Below are 20,001 nucleotides of genomic sequence, written 5' to 3'. Positions count from 1 at the left end.
AATAAGTCACTCTGTCTGACTTTTTTGGGTTATCCTAGGTTCTCTACACATATGCTGCTATGTATGATAATTCTATGTAACTGTATTGTGTATACCTGAATAAATTTACTTACTTACTTACTTACTTACTAATCAAGAGCCCCTCACCAGTATCAAGGAACCTGCCTGAAGGGTCGCGCCATCGGGATAAATACGGCGTAAGCTGTCAGTGGTCCTTATAAACCAAACAAAGAAAAAACAGATAAGATAAATAAATAAAATTACGTAAGAAAATATTCAAGCCAATTGCAGGTGATTTAACAGGATTATCAATTTCATCCCCTCAAGGCAGGATCCTTGACGCTGGTGAGGGGCTCTTGATCTAGAGAACTGGATCTGTGCTCCAGTTCCCTGAATACCTTCCACCCCGCCCCCCCAGACGCTGTATGATCCTTATGGGTTTAGCGTTCCGTTTTTATAGGCATAACACTGATGATTAATTTCGTGTATATAGTTTTTTTATAGGCATAGCGTTGATTAATTCAGTATATAAGAAAATTACCAACCGAAGTCAAACAATGTGATATATTTCCACTAGAGTCCTTTTCTTATATCAATGTAATTAAGTCATTTTGGGCATTTTTTTTTGTACAGTATTAACCCTGAGTAGTTACCGCTTATTAATGAATATACAATGTACTCCCAAGCCTATATTTCAGCTATTTTTTTTTTTGTGATTTTTTAACCACTGTTGTCATTTTATGTATAAAATTTTGATATTGTAATTTCCTCTGCGTTCTGTGCTGAATTACCCGCGAGGGTTTTACCTTTTATTTCAGTGTATGTTAGCGTTGGTCACTAATTACAACAAAATATAGGAAAAATACCACAAAAAACCCAGGGTATATATCAGTCTTGTGTGTAGGTCAGTCTTGCCTTGTGTAGGTCAGTATGTAGGTCAGTCTTGTCTTGTGTAGGTCAGTCTTGCCTTGTGTAGGTCAGTCTTGCCTTGTGTAGGTCAGTCTTGTCTTGTGTAGGTCAGTCTTGTCTTGTGTAGGTCAGTATGTAGGTCAGTCTTGTCTTGTGTAGGTCAGTATGTAGGTCAGTCTTGTCTTGTGTAGGTCAGTATGTAGGTCAGTCTTGTCTTGTGTAGGTCAGTATGTAGGTCAGTCTTGTCTTGTGTAGGTCAGTATGTAGGTCAGTCTTGTCTTGTGTAGGTCAGTATGTAGGTCAGTCTTGTCTTGTGTAGGTCAGTATGTAGGTCAGTCTTGTCTTGTGTAGGTCAGTATGTAGGTCAGTCTTGTCTTGTGTAGGTCAGTATGTAGGTCAGTCTTATCTTGTGTAGGTCAGTATGTAGGTCAGTCTTGTTTTGTGTAGGTCAGTATGTAGGTCGTGTTGATTGTGTCTGGAGGGCATCATTCCAGTTCTTAATGTTCAAAACTGTATTAATGTTCAAAACTAATATTGTCCCATACTTACAGTCTTTACTTTTGCAGTGACATCAGTTCATCATGTGTTTATTGTTCCTGTACATAAATCCTCACCTGAAGAAGGGAGAATATAAAATAATATTGGTCAACAACCGAGATGAGTTATATTCCAGGCCGACCAAACCTGCACATTTATGGGACTCTAAAATATATGGAGGTAGGATGAAAACTGTTTAAGTTGTGATTAGGGCTGTGTTAAATATTTTAATGATGCAATAATTTGTTTGTTAAAAATATTTTTAATGATTCTCTATTGTACTTAAATATTTTGCTTCACTGTACTTGCAGTCACCACCAATGAGTATGATTTATTGTAAGAGGACACTTCATTAAAGTTAAATAATCATTTATTTTAGGTATGGATGTTGAAGAGGGCAAGGAGGGAGGAACATGGCTAGGTGTCTCTGAAACTGGTAAGATTTCGTGTTTGCTGAATATTTTCCAGCCTTCAGGCCAGTTCAAAAAGGATGGGGCTTCAAGAGGTTTCTTGGTGGTCAAGTACCTTCAGGCAGAACAAAGTGGAGCAGAATATTTGGAACATATTATTAAGTCAAATCTTGTATATAACCCTTTTAATCTATTAACAATGGACCCAGGAGAACTCTCCTATGATGTAACATATTATAATAGTGAAAATAACTTTTATCAAAAGATTCAGCCTGGAGTTCATGGATTTGGTAATTCCTTCATTAACAAACCATTCAGGAAAGTTAAGAAAGGTGAAATGAAATTTCAAGAGATAATTAAAACATATGGAAAAACCGAGAGTGAGGAACAACTGATAAATGAACTGATTACTATGATGCAAAACTCTGAGAAGAATTTTCCTGATGAGCAGTTAGCAGAGCAGGGCAAAGGTCAATCAGAAGACTTTGTGAAAAGCCTCTCCAGCATTTTTGTCACCTTCCCTGGTGTGGGTTATGGAACAAGGTAAAGGAATGATTGTAGGAATAGTCAAAAATAGATACGAAGACAAATAAATGACCTAATTGAGAGGTTTTAAATATACTGTATGTGAATTTTATGAAGTGGTTTGTTTTGTGATGCAGTATTTGTAGCTTCTTAAGTAGAACTATACTTGTGGTATCCCTGCTTCAGTATTTTATTTAGTTTTGTCAGTTATTAATTGAATGTTTCCAGTGATTGTAGCTTTGCTTCGTTTTGGTGTCCATTCCAGTACTCTACCACTATTTATGTCCTTTTAGTATCTTCCTTTTTCTTTCCTTCAAAGGGGATGCCCTGATTTTGATGAAAACCTGTTGATCCAAGGAATAGGAGCTACTTTCCCCTTCTTTGGATCAAACCTATTTATGGTAATTATACTGATGTGTACCTGTACCTAAATAAACATACTGTAGAACCTTGTTAGGTTCAGCATTTCCTTATGCATATAATAATAATAATAATAATAATAATAATAATAATAATAATAATAATAATAATAATAACTTTTGTGTAGTTTGCAATTGTCACTTTTGTTCTCACTGAAGGGGGTGGGAGAGTTTCAATGGAGAGGAATAAATGGGATTAGGTCAGGGGTTTCAAATAGAGTTAGAGCTAAAGAAGGAGTAGCAATAATGTTGAAGGATAAGCTATGGCAGGAAAAGAGGGACTACAAATGTATAAATTCAAGGATTATGTGGAGTAAAATAAAGATTGGATGTGAAAAGTGGGTTATAGTAAGCGTGTATGCACCTGGAGAAGAGAGAAGTGTAGAGGAGAGAGAGAGATTCTGGGAAATGTTGAGTGAATGCGTGGGGAGTTTTGAATCAAGTGTGAGAGTAATGGTGGTTGGGGATTTCAATGCTAAAGTGGGTAAAAATGTTATGGAGGGAGTAGTAGGTAATTTTGGGGTGCCAGGGGTAAATGTAAATGGGGAGCCTTTAATTGAGCTATGTGTAGAAAGAAATTTGGTAATAAGTAATACATATTTTATGAAAAAGAGGATAAATAAATATACAAGGTATGATGTAGCACGTAATGAAAGTAGTTTGTTAGATTATGTATTGGTGGATAAAAGGTTGATGGGTAGGCTCCAGGATGTACATGTTTATAGAGGGGCAACTGATATATCGGATCATTATTTAGTTGTAGCTACAGTTAGAGTAAGAGGTAGATGGGAAAAGAGGAAGGTGGCAACAACAAGTAAGTGGGAGGTGAAAGTGTATAAACTAAGGGAGGAGGAAGTTCGGGCGAGATATAAGCGACTATTGGCAGAAAGGTGGGCTAGTGCAAAGATGAGTAGTGGGGGGGTTGAAGAGGGTTGGAATAGTTTTAAAAATGCAGTATTAGAATGTGGGGCAGAAGTTTGTGGTTATAGGAGGGTGGGGGCAGGAGGAAAGAGGAGTGATTGGTGGAATGATGAAGTAAAGGGTGTGATAAAAGAGAAAAAGGTAGCTTACGAGAGGTTTTTACAAAGCAGAAGTGTTATAAGAAGAGCAGAGTATATGGAGAGTAAAAGAAAGGTGAAGAGAGTGGTGAGAGAGTGCAAAAGGAGAGCAGATGAAAGAGTGGGAGAGGCACTGTCAAGAAATTTTAATGAAAATAAGAAAAAATTTTGGAGGGAGTTAAATAAGTTAAGAAAGCCTAGGGAAAGTATGGATTTGTCAGTTAAAAACAGAGTAGGGGAGTTAGTAGATGGGGAGAGGGAGGTATTAGGTAGATGGCGAGAATATTTTGAGGAACTTTTAAATGTTAAGGAAGAAAGGGAGGCGGTAATTTCATGCACTGGCCAGGGAGGTATACCATTTTTTAGGAGTGAAGAAGAGCAGAATGTAAGTGTGGTGGAGGTACGTGAGGCATTACGTAGAATGAAAGGGGGTAAAGCAGCTGGAACTGATGGGATCATGACAGAAATGTTAAAAGCAGGGGGGGATATAGTGTTGGAGTGGTTGGTACTTTTGTTTAATAAATGTATGAAAGAGGGGAAGGTACCTAGGGATTGGCGGAGAGCATGTATAGTCCCTTTATATAAAGGGAAAGGGGACAAAAGAGATTGTAAAAATTATAGAGGAATAAGTTTACTGAGTATACCAGGAAAAGTATACGGTAGGGTTATAATTGAAAGAATTAGAGGTAAGACAGAATGTAGAATTGCGGACGAGCAAGGAGGTTTCAGAGTGGGTAGGGGATGTGTAGATCAAGTGTTTACATTGAAGCATATATGTGAACAGTATTTAGATAAAGGTAGGGAAGTTTTTATTGCATTTATGGATTTAGAAAAGGCATATGATAGAGTGGATAGAGGAGCAATGTGGCAGATGTTGCAAGTATATGGAATAGGTGGTAAGTTACTAAATGCTGTAAAGAGCTTTTATGAAGATAGTGAGGCTCAGGTTAGGGTGTGTAGAAGAGAGGGAGAATACTTCCCGGTAAAAGTAGGTCTTAGACAGGGATGTGTAATGTCACCATGGTTGTTTAATATATTTATAGATGGGGTTGTAAAAGAAGTAAATGCTAGGGTGTTCGGGAGAGGGGTGGAATTAAATTATGGGGAATAAAATTTAAAATGGGAATTGACACAGTTACTTTTTGCTGATGATACTGTGCTTATGGGAGATTCTAAAGAAAAATTGCAAAGGTTAGTGGATGAGTTTGAGAATGTGTGTAAAGGTAGAAAGTTGAAAGTGAACATAGAAAAGAGTAAGGTGATGAGGGTATCAAATGATTTAGATAAAGAAAAATTGGATATCAAATTGGGGAGGAGGAGTATGGAAGAAGTGAATGTTTTCAGATACTTGGGAGTTGACGTGTCGGCGGATGGATTTATGAAGGATGAGGTTAATCATAGAATTGATGAGGGAAAAAAGGTGAGTGGTGCGTTGAGGTATATGTGGAGTCAAAAAACGTTATCTATGGAGGCAAAGAAGGGAATGTATGAAAGTATAGTAGTACCAACACTCTTATATGGATGTGAAGCTTGGGTGGTAAATGCAGCAGCGAGGAGACGGTTGGAGGCAGTGGAGATGTCCTGTCTAAGGGCAATGTGTGGTGTAAATATTATGCAGAAAATTCGGAGTGTGGAAATTAGGAGAAGGTGTGGAGTTAATAAAAGCATTAGTCAGAGGGCAGAAGAGGGGTTGTTGAGGTGGTTTGGTCATTTAGAGAGAATGGATCAAAGTAGAATGACATGGAAAGCATATAAATCTATAGGGGAAGGAAAGAGGGGTAGGGGTCGTCCTCGAAAGGGTTGGAAAGAGGGGGTAAAGGAGGTTTTGTGGGTAAGGGGCTTGGACTTCCAGCAAGCGTGCATGAGCGTGTTAGATAGGAGTGAATGGAGACGAATGATACTTGGGACCTGACGATCTGTTGGAGTGTGAGCAGGGTAATATTTAGTGAAGGGATTCAGGGAAACCGGTTATTTTCATATAGTCGGACTTGAGTCCTGGAAATGGGAAGTACAATGCCTGCACTTTAAAGGAGGGGTTTGGGATATTGGCAGTTTGGAGGGATATGTTGTGTATCTCTATACGTATATGCTTCTAAACTGTTATATTCTGAGCACCTCTGCAAAAGCAGTGATAATGTGTGAGTGTGGTGAAAGTGTTGAATGATGATGAAAGTATTTTCTTTTTGGGGATTTTCTTTCTTTTTTTTTGGGTCACCCTGCCTCGGTGGGAGACGACCGACTTGTTGAAAAAAAAAAAAAAAAAAAAAAAAAAAAATAACAATAACAATAATATAATATCTTTATTTTTACAAGTACAGTTGACCCCCGCATAACGATTACCTCCAAATGCGACCAATTATGTAAGTGTATTTATGTAAGTGAGTTTGTACGTGTATGTTTGGGGGTCTGAAATGGACTAATCTACTTCACAATATTCCTTATGGGAATAAATTCGGTCAGTACTGGCACCTGAACATACTTATGAAGTGAAAAAATATCGTTAACCGGGGGTCCACTGTATATGTACAAGGTATACAGGTCTAACTGACGTCAATGACATACTACTATATAGAAAGCTGCTTGTCATATTGGAGTATACCTGGAGAGGGTTTCAGGGGTCAGCACCCCCATGGCCTGGTCTGAGACCCGGCCTCATGATGGATCAGGGTCTGATCAACAAGGCTGTTACTGCTGGCCACATGCAAACTAATGCATGAACCAGAGCCCTGCTGGTCAAGTACTGACTTTAGGTGCCTGTCCAGTGTCTTCTTAAAGACAGCCAGGAGTCTATTGGTAATTCCCCTTATGTATGGTGGGAGGCAGAGCATTTCGGGCAAGCTGAGTCAGTTTTGTCCCCGGGATGTGACTCACTATCTAGGCTGGAATATTGCTGCACACTAACAGCACCTTTCAAGGCAGGTGAAATTGCGGACCTAGAAAATGTACAGAGAACCTTCACGGCGCGCATAACGGGGATAAAACACCTCAATTACTGGGAGCGCTTGAGGTTCCTGAACCTGTACTCCCTGGAACGCAGGCGGGAAAAATACATGATTATATACACCTAGAAAATCCTAGAGGGACTAGTACCGAACTTGCACACGAAAATCACTCACTACGAAAGCAAAAGACTTGGCAGACGATGCAACATCCCCCCAATGAAAAGCAGGGGTGTCACTAGCACGTTAAGAGACCATACAATAAGTGCCAGGGGCCCGAGACTGTTCAACTGCCTCCCAGCATACATAAGGGGGATTACCAATAGACCCCTGGCAGTCTTCAAGCTGGCACTGGACAAGCACCTAAAGTCGGTACCTGACCAGCCGGGCTGTGGCTCGTACGTTGGTTTGCGTGCAGCCAGCAGTAACAGCCTGGTTGATCAGGCTCTGATCCACCAGGAGGCCTGGTCACAGACCAGGCCGCGGGGGCGTTGACCCCCGGAACTCTCTCCAGGTAAACTCCAGGTAAACACCAGCCGACTAACACCCAGGTTCCCATTTTACTAATGGGGAACATAGACAACCAGTGTAAAAAAAACCATGCCCAATGTTTCTACCCTCACCGGGAATCGAACCTGGACCCTCGCCGTGTGAAGCGAGAGCTTTAGCCACCAGGCCATGGGGCAAAAATGGTAAGAATGGTAGGCAGCTGGAAAACAACTATCTAAGACAGTACTATGGTTTGATTGCTGTTCTTTTCCTTCATGTCTCCATCAACATTTATGATGAGAGTACTAAAGAAGTTGCAGCAAATGATGTAATCGTCGGTGCTCTGTATTCTTGTGAATAAATGGTTTACAAAAAAAAAAATGTTGATAAATGAGACACTTGTGCAACATTTGGGTATCTTTATTTTGGAAACATTTTGCCACACAGTGGCTTCTTAGTCTAATGCAGAAAAAGTTGGAAGATGAGGAGTTTGAGGTAATCAGTCCCTCATCTTGGAGTCAATGTGTTCATTCTAGTCAGTCTTGACAAAAGTCAAGATTGATGGATTGAACACATTGACTCCAGGCTGAGGGACTGATTACCTCAAACTCCTCATCTTCCAACTTTTTTTGTATTAGACTTAAGAAGCAACTGTGTGGCTAAATGTTTCCAAAATAAAGATACCCAAATGTTGCACAAGTGTCTTATTTACCACTTGTAATCTTCAACTACTGTAGCAGAGCATTAACATAATATGCATTATTATTAATTATAGAACAATCTTTATTTAATACAAATCCAATTAAAGTTTTCTGTAATTACTACTACAGCCAGATGAAAAGTTATAGTCAAAAGTCACTTCATCCACAGTACTATTAAAGTAATAAGAAAACTCAATCTTAAGTTATTCCTCAATTTTCTTGCTTATATTCAATTGCCTAGAACAATACTGTTCTTAAATATTCAATTATATACTGTACTTTTATAATCTGCTGTTTACTCTTTCACCACTTATATTCTTGCATACATATCATGCAAAGGGGTAAAGGAGGTTTTGTGTGCAAAGGGCTTGGACTTCCAGCAAGCATGCATGTGTGTATTGGATAGGGGCAAGTGGAGACAAATGGTTTTTATGACTTAACATGCTGCTGGAGTGTAAGCAAAGTAACATTTATGAAGGGATTCAGGGAAACCTGTTAGCCAGACTTGAGTCCTGGAGGTGTGAAGTACAGTGACTGTGCTCTGGAAGAGGGATGTGATACATTGCAGTTTTTTAACTGTAGTGTATGTGTGCCTCTGGCAAACAGTGATGGAGTGAATGATGATGAAAATGTTTCTTCTTTTTTCAGGTCACCCTGCCTTGATGAGAAATGTCCAATGTGTTAATAAAAAAAATTAATGGGGAAATGCTACTAAATGCATAGGGTTCATACAGCATTTGGGATATGAGAGGTGATCAGGCTTGATCCGAGGAAGGGCCAAGTACCTCCATTTCCTAGATGATGAGCCCTTCACCATCACCAAGGATTCCTTGCTCCTGAAGGGATCTACATGTATATATGTGGTAGACGTAAAGTTTAAGCCTTAGTTTCATCAGAAACACTATGCATGCAAGGGACATCTCACATCTACAACCAGCCTGCTTATATGAACCATATTATATGAATTTTTAACCATAATTTTTTCTTCAACACATCAGCTGTCTCCCACCGAGGCAGGATAACCCAAAAAAGAAATTAACACTTTCACCATCATTCACATATAACCACTGTCTTTGCAGAGGAGCTCAGATACGACAGTTTAGATGTCACTCCAAATAGCCAGTATCCCAAACCCCTCCTTTAAAGTGCAGGCATTGTACTTCCCACCTCCAGGACTCAAGTTCGGCTAACCGGTTTCCCTGAATCCTTTCACAAAATATTACCCTACTCACACTCCAACAGCTGATCAGGTCCCAAAAAAGATTTGTCTCCATTCACTCTTATCTAATACACACATGCCTGCTGCATGTCCAAGTCCCTTGCATACAAACGTCTTTTACGCTCTCCCTCCATCCTTTCCTAGGACAACCCCTACCCCTCCTCCCCTCCACTACGGATTTATACACCCTCTAAGTCATCCTATTTTGCTCCATCCTCTCTTAAATAACCAAACCACTTCTACAAGCCCTCTTCTGCCCTCTAAAATACTTTTAGTAACTCCACACCACCTGTTTCCACACTATGTATTCTCTGCATAATATTTACACCACACATTGCCCTTAGATGTGACATCTCCACTGCCTCCAGCCTCCTCCTTGCTGCAGCATTTACAACTCATGCTTCACACCCATATAAGAGTGTTGGTACCACAATACTCTCGTACATTACCTTCTTTGCCTCCATAAGCATTAATTATTTTGTTAATATGTACATACTATACATATGGAATGCATCGAAGAATAAAATAGTAATTTATTTATTTATAAATAGTTCATCTTAAGCTTTTAATGTTATTGCAGCTCAAATTGCTTGTACATTGTAATATTCTGTGATAATAGAACATACTGTAGCTATGTACAATTTTGTTTACAGGACAACATCTGTCATTCTTGTGGACCACTTGAACAGAGTTATGTTTAAGGAGCGAACAATGAAGGAACCAATCAACCTGGAGGCACCTGAATGGGAAGTAAATGAACATAGTTTCATTTCAAAGAAGAAATACTGAAAATGCCTGTAAACTCTTAAATGCAGTATTTACTATACAATATTAATTTCTGAAGACAGTAGTCTGCTGTGTCTGTACAGTCTTTGCATTCATGTTAAAAGAGCTCTACCTGAATCACTTGTACACATTTTGTGTATACAGTATTTAGAAGTTTTATGATTTTTTCTGTATAATCTATTATATATCATGAAAAATATTTTTATCTGAATCCCTTGGATTTATAGCCTGCTTATCTTCAGCAGTCTTATTACAAACAGTATGCTGTAAGAAGATTGAGACACTTATGCAGCATATGGGAATCTTTATTCAGGAAACGTTTCGCCACGCAGTGGCTTCATCAGTCCAATACAAAGAGGAAGGCGTAAGGAGAGGAGGAGAATGAGGTAATCTATTCATCACAACTGTCAGACACTGCAGCATCATGGGATCTTGTTACAAAGAATTCTTCAACACTTGTTCAACCTTTGGAGGAAGACCTACTTCGACTAGTGGATGGTACCACTATGACCCCGCCTCCAACTGCTTCACGTCACCTCACTACAGTATATAAGCCATGTCTACGGCCCTATGCTGTACATTCTACAAGATTGATGGACTGAACACATCGACTCCAGGTTGAGGGACTGATTACCTCATTCTCCTCCTCTCCTTACGCCTTCCTCTTTGTATTGGACTGATGAAGCCACTGCGTGGCGAAACGTTTCCTGAATAAAGATTCCCATATGCTGCATAAGTGTCTCAATCTTCAACATGTCGGTTTTTCAAACCATTCATCACACACAGTATGCTGTAAGAATTAAGATGAAGCTTTGTACAGTACTATACTGGAATGCAAAATAGTAATTTCTCAAGGGTACATTTAATGTTCATGAAACGGTTCTTCCACTCTCTTGTACCCGTTTTCCTTATGAAATAACCATGTATACTCTCTACCAGTCTCGAGGTACCTTCCCTTCTTTCAGGTATATACTGAACAAATACACCAACCACTAAAACTATACCCCACCTGCATTTAATATCTCAGTCTTAATCCCATCTGTCCCAGTTGCTTTCACTTCCTCATGTACTTTCCTCACATTCACTTTTTTTTCCTTCTCTTTTTTTTTTTTTTTCAACAAGTCGGCCATCTCCCACAGAGGCAGGGTGAATCAAAGAGAAAGAAAATCCCCAAAAAGAAAATACTTTCATCATCATTCAACACTTTCACCTCACTCACACGTAATCACTGTTTTTGCAGAGGTGCCCAGAATACAACAGTTTAGAAGTATATACATGTACGTATAAAAATACACAATACAGTGGACCCCTGGTTTACGATCACCTCCCAATGCGACCAATTATGTAAGTGTATTTATGTAGGTGCGTTTGTACGTGTATGTTTGGGGGTCTGAAATGGACTAATCTAATTCACAATATTCCTTATGGGAACAAATTCGTTCAGTACTGGCACCTGAACATACTTCTAGAATGAAATAATATCGTAAACCGGGGGTCCACTGTATGTATATATCTCCAAACTGCCAATATCCCAAACCCCTCCTTTAGAGTGCAGGCACTGTACTTCCCATTTCCAGGACTCAAGTCCGGTTATATAAAATAACCGGTTTCCCTGAATCCCTTCACTAAATATTACCCTGCTCACACTCCAACAGATCGTCAGGTCTCAAATACCATTTGTCTCCATTCACTCCTATCTAACATGCTCACGCACGCTTGCTGGAAGCCCAAACCCCTCACCCACAACACCTCCTTTACCCCCTCCCTCCAACCTTTTCGAGGACGACCCCTATCCCACCTTCCTTCCCCTACAGATTTATACGCTCTCCATGTCAATCTACTTTGATCCATTCTCTCTAAATGACCAAACCACCTCAACAAACCCTCTTCAGCCCTCTGACTAATACTTTTATTAACTCCACACCTTCTCCTAATTTCCACACTGAATTTTCTGCATAATATTTACACCACACATTGCTCTTAGACAGGACATCTCCACTGCCTCCAACTGCCTCCTTGCTGCAGCATTTACAACCCAAGCTTCACACCCATATAAGAGTGTTGGTACTACTATACTTTCATACATTCCCTTCTTTGCCTCCATAGATAACATTTTTTGCCTCCACATATACCTCAATGCACCACTCACCTTTTTTCCTTCATCAATTCTATGATTAACCTCATCCTTCATAAATCCATCTGCTGACACGTCAACTCCCAAATATCTGAAAACATTCGCTTCTTCCATACTCCTCCTCCCCAATTTGATATCCAATTTTTCTTTATCTAAATCATTTGATACTCTCATCACCTTGCTCTTTTCTATGTTCACTTTCAACTTTCTACCTTTACACACATTCCCAAATTCGTCCACTAACCTTTGCAATTTTTCTGTAGAATCTCCCATAAGCACAGTATCATCAGCAAAAAGTAACTGTGTTACTTCCCATTTTGTATTTAATTCCCCATAATTTAATCCCACCCCTCTCCCGAACACCCTAGCATTTACTTCTTTTACAACCCCATCTATAAATATATTAAACAACAATGGTGACATTACACATCCCTGTCTAAGACCTACTTTTACCAGGAAGTAGTCTCCCTCTCTTCTACACACCCTAACCTGAGCCTCACTACCCTCATAAAAGCTCTTTACAGCATTTAGTAACTTACCACCTATTCCATATACTTGCAACATCTGCCACATTGCTCCCCTATCCACTCTATCATATGCCTTTTCTAAATCCATAAATGCAATAAAAACTTCCCTACCTTTATCTAAATACTGCTCACATATATGCTTCAATGTAAACACTTGATCTACACATCCCCTACCCACTCTAAAACCTCTTTGCTCATCCACAATTCTACATTCTGTCTGACCTCTAATTCTTTCAATAATAACCCTACTGTACACTTTTCCTGGTATACTCAGTAAACTTATTCCTCTATAATTTTTACAATCTCTTTTGTCCCCCTTCCCTTTATATAAAGGGACTATACACGTTCTCTGCCAATCCCTAGGTGCCTTCCCCTCTTTCATACATTTATTAAACAAAAATACCAACCACTCCAACACTATATCTCCCCCTGCTTTTAACATTTCTGTCATGATCCCATCAGTTCCAGCTGCTTTACCCCCTTTCATTCTACGTAATGCCTCACGCACCTCCCCCACACCCACATCCTGCTCTTCTTCACTCCTAAAAGATGACATACCTCCCTGGCCAGTGCATGAAATTACCGCCTCCCTTTCTTCGTCGACATTTAAAAGTTCCTCAAAATATTCTCGCCATCTACCCAAAACCTCCATCTCCCCATCTACTAACTCCCCTACTCTGTTTTTAACTGATAAATCCATTTGTTCCCTAGGCTTTCTTAACTTGTTTAACTCACTCCAAAAATTTTTCTTATTTTCATTAAAATTCCTTGACAGTACCTCTCCCACTCTATCATCTGCTCTCCTTTTGCACTCTCTTCACCTTTCTTTTACTCTCCATATACTCTACTCTTCTTTTAACACTTCTGCTTTGTAAATACCTCTCATAAGCTACCTTTTTCTGTTTTTTCACACCCTTTACTTCATCATTCCACCAATCACTCATCTTACCTCCTGCATCCACCCTCCTGTAACCACAAACTTCTGCCCCACATTCTAATACTGTATTTTTAAAACTATTCCAACCCTCTTCAACCGCCCCCTCCCCACTACTCATACCTGCACCATCCCACCTTTCTGCCAATAGTTGCTTATATTTCACCCGAACGTCCTCCTCCCTTAGTTTATACACTTTCACCCCCCTCTTACTTGTTGTTGCCATTTTTCTCTTATCCCATCTACAACTAGATAATGATCCAATATATCAGTTGCCCCTCTATAAATGTGTACATCCTGGAGCCTACCCATCAATCTTTTATCCACCAATATGTATTACTTATTACCAAACCTCTTTCTACACATAGCTCAGTTAAAGGCTCCCCATTTTCATTTACCCCTGGCACCCCAAATTTACCTACTACTCCCTCCACAACATTTTTTCCCACTTTAGCATTAAAATCCCCAACCACAAGTACACTCTCTCTACCAGATATTATTCCTCCCTGACAAATGCTTATCCCTTCATCATTAACAACTCAAAATATTATATCCAACTCAAAATATTCTATCATGTCTCTAGCACCTCCACCTCCCCATCTTTTTGTTTATAACTGCCAGGTCCACTTGCTCCCAAGGCTTTCTCAACTTTTTAATCTCTCTCCTAAACTGTTTCTCATAGTCTCTTACTAGCTTTCCTTTTCACTCCCTCATGACATGTTTAATCCTCATTTTTTCTCTCTCAATATGCTATACCTTCCATATATCATTTTCACATTGTAAAACCATCACACATGCTAACCTTTTTCCTCCCCTACCACCCTCTTTTATCATTCCTCTTTCCACCTGCACCCACCCTCCCAATATCCATTAACTTCTGCTGAACACAGTAGCACTGCAGTCCTCAATCTATTCCATTCCTCTCTAGCCCATCTTTCTGCTATTAGTTTCTTATATCTCCACTGACTGCCTCCCTCAGCTCATTCACTTTCACTTCTCTCTTACCTCCTATGCCATTGTCCTTAAACTCCACCTGCATTTTATTCTTGCTATAGGAACCACTAAATAATGATCTGACATATCAGTCACTTCTATAAAAACATACACATTCAAAAGTTTACCCATCAACCTTTTATCCATCAATACATAGTCTAGCACCACATCATATATATATATATACTATAGCTATTTATTCTATTTTTCTCTAAATAAGTAGAGTACTATATTACCAATTGCAGTACTACAGTAATTCACTAGAAAAAATTAGTTCCTTGCTTATCCTCTGCAATAGCTTTGGTTGAAATACAAGTCAGTAAAGATCTGACATTATGGCTTTACTCATATCAAACAAAATATTGAGCATACTAGGTAAAAGTGTACAGTAGAATTATTGAAAGTTATGGGTAGAACAGAAATTCAGATTGCAAAGGAACAAAGAGAAATTGTAAAGGGTCTCTGATTTTATGTCAGCAGATGAGAATTCTCACTCAGGCCCATGTTTTATTCCTTCTTGATGTCAGTTGCCATTATTGTTAATCTAAGGAAACCAGTTAGCTGGACAAGAGTCCTGGAAGTGGGGAGGGCAGTGCCTGCACTCTGAAGAAAGAGTGAAGATGTTGCACTGGGAGGGGTAATGTGATTGTGATGTCAGCACACTTCTCGAAAGACAGCAGTTGACAATGTTAGTGAATGGGTTTTCTTCTTTGAACCATTTTGCCTTGGCAGGAGACAGCCATTGAGTAAAAAAAAAAAAAAACATAATTTTTACCTCAGTGGCCATCTCCCACCAAGGCAGGGTGGCCCAAAGTAGAAAATACATTCACCATCATTCGTTCATGAATGAATCAACATTATACTATCATAACTACAGTAACTTCATCAGTATGTACTGTATATTTGGTACTGTATACTGCATATAATAAGTCAGTTAAGTATAAAAAATTTAATTTTTCAGTTGATGTCGCATCACAGCAGATATGAACAATTCATCTTGGATACATTATTGTAAATGTTAAGCCTAAAAAAGGAAGAACATGTGAAGCAAGAATGTTCTTTATGTTGCAAATGAAGATGCTACAGAAAAGATGAAGAAATAGTATGTACCATATTGTAGGTCAAAGGATGAACCTGAGACTGAAGAGAAGACTGTAAAAACTCAGTGTGCATAAAAGGACCTAAAATCTGTAACTCTCTATCAGAAAATTCCAGTCTCTATCTGCCAGCTGCTTCAGATCTACTGTTAAACACCTGCTTTCCTTAATGTAATCCTAACAACAATTTATTATGCTGAACAATTCTTATATCCTGTATTGTCTGTTTTTATCTATTATTCCTTCAGCTCATGTATCTAACTTCATCCTTAATATATCACTAATTATATATTTTCATTGAATTACTACATACCCCAATATAATAAAAATGAAAATATTATAATCATAACTAAGTGAATAAAAACTAAAAACTATATACATATTATTACTGTCAGATACATACTATTAATCATAATTTAGTTTTAAGGTTGTCTGAAATGCCTTGCATATTATTATGATAATCATAAGATGGGCTAATGAGAGCATAGGTAATGGGGTCGAAGAGGTATGGGGTAGGTTTAAAAATGTAGTGTTAGAGTGTTCAGCAGAAGTTTGTGGTTACAGGAAAGTGGGTGCGGGAGGGAAGAGGAGCGATTGGTGGAATGATGATGTAAAGAGAGTAGTAAGGGAGAAAAAGTTAGCATACGAGAAGTTTTTACAAAGTAGAAGTGATGCAAGGAGGGAAGAGTATATGGAGAAAAAGAGAGAGGTTAAGAGAGTGGTGAAGCAATGTAAAAAGAGAGCAAATGAGAGAGTGGGTGAGATGTTATCAACAAATTTTGTTGAAAATAAGAAAAAGTTTTGGAGTGAGATTAACAAGTTAAGAAAGCCTAGAGAACAAATGGATTTGTCAGTTAAAAATAGGAGAGGAGAGTTATTAAATGGAGAGTTAGAGGTATTGGGAAGATGGAGGGAATATTTTGAGGAATTGTTAAATGTTGATGAAGATAGGGAAGCTGTGATTTTGTGTATAGGGCAAGGAGGAACAGCATCTTGTAGGAGTGAGGAAGAGCCAGTTGTGAGTGTGGGGGAAGTTCGTGAGGCAGTAGGTAAAATGAAAGGGGGTAAGGCAGCTGGGATTGATAGGATAAAGTTAGAAATGTTAAAAGCAGGTGGGGATATAGTTTTGGAGTGGTTGGTGCAATTATTTAATAAATGTATGGAAGAGGGTAAGGTACCTAGGAATTGGCAGAGAGCATGCCTAGTTCCTTTGTATAAAGGCAAAGGGGATAAAAGAGAGTGCAAAAATTATAGGGGGATAAGTCTGTTGAGTATACAGTGGACCCCCGCATAACAATTACCTCCGAATGTGACCAATTATGTAAGTGTATTTATGTAAGTGCGTTTGTACGTGTATGTTTGGGGGTCTGAAATGGACTAATCTACTTCACAATATTTCTTATGGGAACAAATTCGGTCAGTACTGGCACCTGAACATACTTCTGGAGTGAAAAAATATCGTTAACCGGGGGTCCACTGTACCTGGTAAAGTGTATGGTAGAGTTATTATTGAAAGAATTAAGAGTAAGACGGAGAATAGGATAGCAGATGAGCAAGGAGGCTTTAGGAAAGGTAGGGGGTGTGTGGACCAGGTGTTTACAGTGAAACATATAAGTGAACAGTATTTAGATAAGGCTAAAGAGGTCTTTGTGGCATTTATGGATTTGGAAAAGGCGTATGACAGGGTGGATAGGGGGCAATGTGGCAGATGTTGCAGGTGTATGGTGTAGGAGGTAGGTTACTGAAAGCAGTGAAGAGTTTTTACGAGGATAGTGAGGCTCAAGTTAGAGTATGTAGGAAAGAGGGAAATTATTTCCCAGTAAAAGTAGGCCTTAGACAAGGATGTGTGATGTCACAGTGGTTGTTTAATATATTTATAGATGGGGTTGTAAGAGAAGTAAATGCGAGGGTCTTGGCAAGAGGCGTGGAGTTAAAAGGTAAAGAATCACACATAAAGTGGGAGTTGTCACAGTTTCTCTTTGCTGATGACACTGTGCTCTTGGGAGATTCTGAAGAGAAGTTGCAGAGATTGGTGGATGAATTTGGTAGGGTGTGCAAAAGAAGAAAATTGAAAGTGAATACAGGAAAGAGTAAGGTTATGAGGATAACAAAAAGATTAGGTGATGAAAGATTGGATATCAGATTGGAGGGAGAGAGTATGGAGGAGGTGAATGTATTCAGATATTTGGGAGTGGACGTGTCAGCGGATGGGTCTATGAAAGATGAGGTGAACCATAGAATTGATGAGGGGAAAAGGGTGAGTGGTGCACTTAGGAGTCTGTGGAGACAAAGAACTTTGTCCTTGGAGGCAAAGAGGGGAATGTATGAGAGTATAGTTTTACCAACACTCTTATATGGGTGTGAAGCATGGGTGATGAATGTTGCAGTGAGGAGAAGGCTGGAGGCAGTGGAGATGTCATGTCTGAGGGCAATGTGTGGTGTGAATATAATGCAGAGAATTCGTAGTTTGGAAGTTAGGAGGAGGTGCGGGATTACCAAAACTGTTGTCCAGAGGGCTGAGGAAGGGTTGTTGAGGTGGTTCGGACATGTAGAGAGAATAGAGCGAAACAGAATGACTTCAAGAGTGTATCAGTCTGTAGTGGAAGGAAGGCGGGGTAGGGGTCGGCCTAGGAAAGGTTGGAGGGAGGGGGTAAAGGAGGTTTTGTGTGCGAGGGGCTTGGACTTCCAGCAGGCATGCGTGAGCGTGTTTGATAGGAGTGAATGGAGACAAATGGTTTTTAATACTTGACGTGCTATTGGAGTGTGAGCAAAGTAACATTTATGAAGGGGTTCAGGGAAACCGGCAGGCTGGACTTGAGTCCTGGAGATGGGAAGTACAGTGCCTGCACTCTGAAGGAGGGGTGTTAATGTTGCAGTTTAGAAACTGTAGTGTAGAGCACCCTTCTGGCAAGACAGTGATGGAGTGAATGATGGTGAACGTTTTTCTTTTTCGGGCCACCCTGCCTTGGTGGGAATCGGCCAGTGTGATAATAATAAAAATAATAAAAAATAAGTAAGCACTAAATCAGTCTCCCTTGGCCTGGTGGCAAGAGCTCCTGCTTCACATGGTGAGGGTCTGGGTTCGATTCCCGGCGAAGGGGTGGAAACATCAGATGTGTTTCCTCACACCGGTTGTCCATGCTCACCCATCAGTATAATGGGTATCTTGGTGTTAGTCAACTGGTGTGGGTTGCATCCTGGGAAAAAAACTGACCTAATTTGCCCGAAATGCTCAGTATAACAAGTGTCTTTCTAGATAGTATGTCACTGATGTCAGCTAGGCCTGTATACCATGTACATGTACTTGTAGTAAATAAAAATATTATTATTATTATTTCTTGTATAATAAAGAGATTTCCGTAAAGTATGGTTTAGCACTTTATTTAATAATTTCTATAAAGTAGTTTATACATGTATGTCAGTTACCCTAATTATATAATATACTCTACTGCATTTTATTGAAATTGTTTAAGGAAAGGGAGGTTTACCATTTTGAGAATGCACAACATTTACAATTCTTATTTTTATTGTAAAGTGATCTAATTATAAGTGTACAAATTTTTATTCATAGCAATGCACATTATTATTTTTCTCTTCAAGTGAAGGGTGTCTTGATTCCAGTGAAGGGCATGTAATCAAGGAACTACAGTTATTTTCCCACTTCCTCAGACTGAACCTAATTATCTCCCATTTCCCAGGCCACACATTAATATAAAAAGCACTACACCCGTGTGTTATTTAACATTGCATAATAAAGATGGGGATACTTTTGTTAGAAGTAAAAGGAGTGGAGGGTATAAGTGTGAAAGGAGAATCATTGTTGGTATAATAGGTGTTTTGGTTGCATTATTACAATCATAAGCACTAATCCCACAAGGGTCATAAAAGTTTTGGTTACAGATCATAATGAGTGTCTGCATTAAAGGCAGGGCTTTCAAAGAAAAGGGCAGTTAGTGTACATTAAGACATCAAATGTGCCAAGAGTGTGAAGTCTACGTACATGCTGTCTAGTAAATAGAACAGCGAGTACACCCTGATACTCCTTAATAATGGTATATGATACCAACAAATAGATAAATAAGATGTGTGTAACACTTGCATATCTTTATTCCAAAACTTTTCACCAGGTACATATACACAGTAGGCTTCATCAATCTAATAAAGAGGTGGCAAATATGAAGACAACAGCAGTGGAGAGGTAATGATGTGGTCAGTCAGTGATGAGGACATTTACAAGTTCATTGCTGGACCACTAGTCATGAGTGAGAAAAGCTGGATTTGAAGACTTACCTAGAATTGGCAAGTGGGCTTGCTATACCAAGCC

At 39.3% G+C, this 20,001-nt stretch overlaps 1 protein-coding gene across 6 annotated transcripts; it reads left to right on the top strand.

Moving 5' to 3' along the window:
- Positions 1-131: 131 nt before the first annotated feature.
- Positions 132-19,403, top strand: Tango2 (transport and golgi organization 2). Of its 6 annotated transcripts, none has more exons than XM_070086206.1 (5): positions 132-197; positions 1,476-1,626; positions 1,826-2,399; positions 9,860-9,956; positions 15,542-19,403. In XM_070086206.1, exons 2-5 carry the CDS (start codon positions 1,491-1,493, stop codon positions 15,593-15,595), a joined length of 861 nt encoding a protein of 286 aa, XP_069942307.1. In that variant the 5' UTR covers positions 132-197; positions 1,476-1,490; the 3' UTR covers positions 15,596-19,403. The 6 variants fall into 6 exon arrangements, with proteins under 6 accessions (XP_069942307.1, XP_069942212.1, XP_069942479.1 ...); XM_070086111.1 differs by having other exon boundaries at positions 169-291; XM_070086316.1 differs by having other exon boundaries at positions 184-264.
- Positions 19,404-20,001: the final 598 nt, after the last annotated feature.

This window comes from Cherax quadricarinatus, chromosome 1, assembly GCF_038502225.1.
Source record: "Cherax quadricarinatus isolate ZL_2023a chromosome 1, ASM3850222v1, whole genome shotgun sequence".
In the NCBI taxonomy this organism is placed as follows: Eukaryota; Metazoa; Arthropoda; class Malacostraca; order Decapoda; family Parastacidae; genus Cherax; species Cherax quadricarinatus.
Note: the sequence above shows the minus strand (reverse complement) of the source record. Positions and strands in the feature narration are given on the sequence as shown.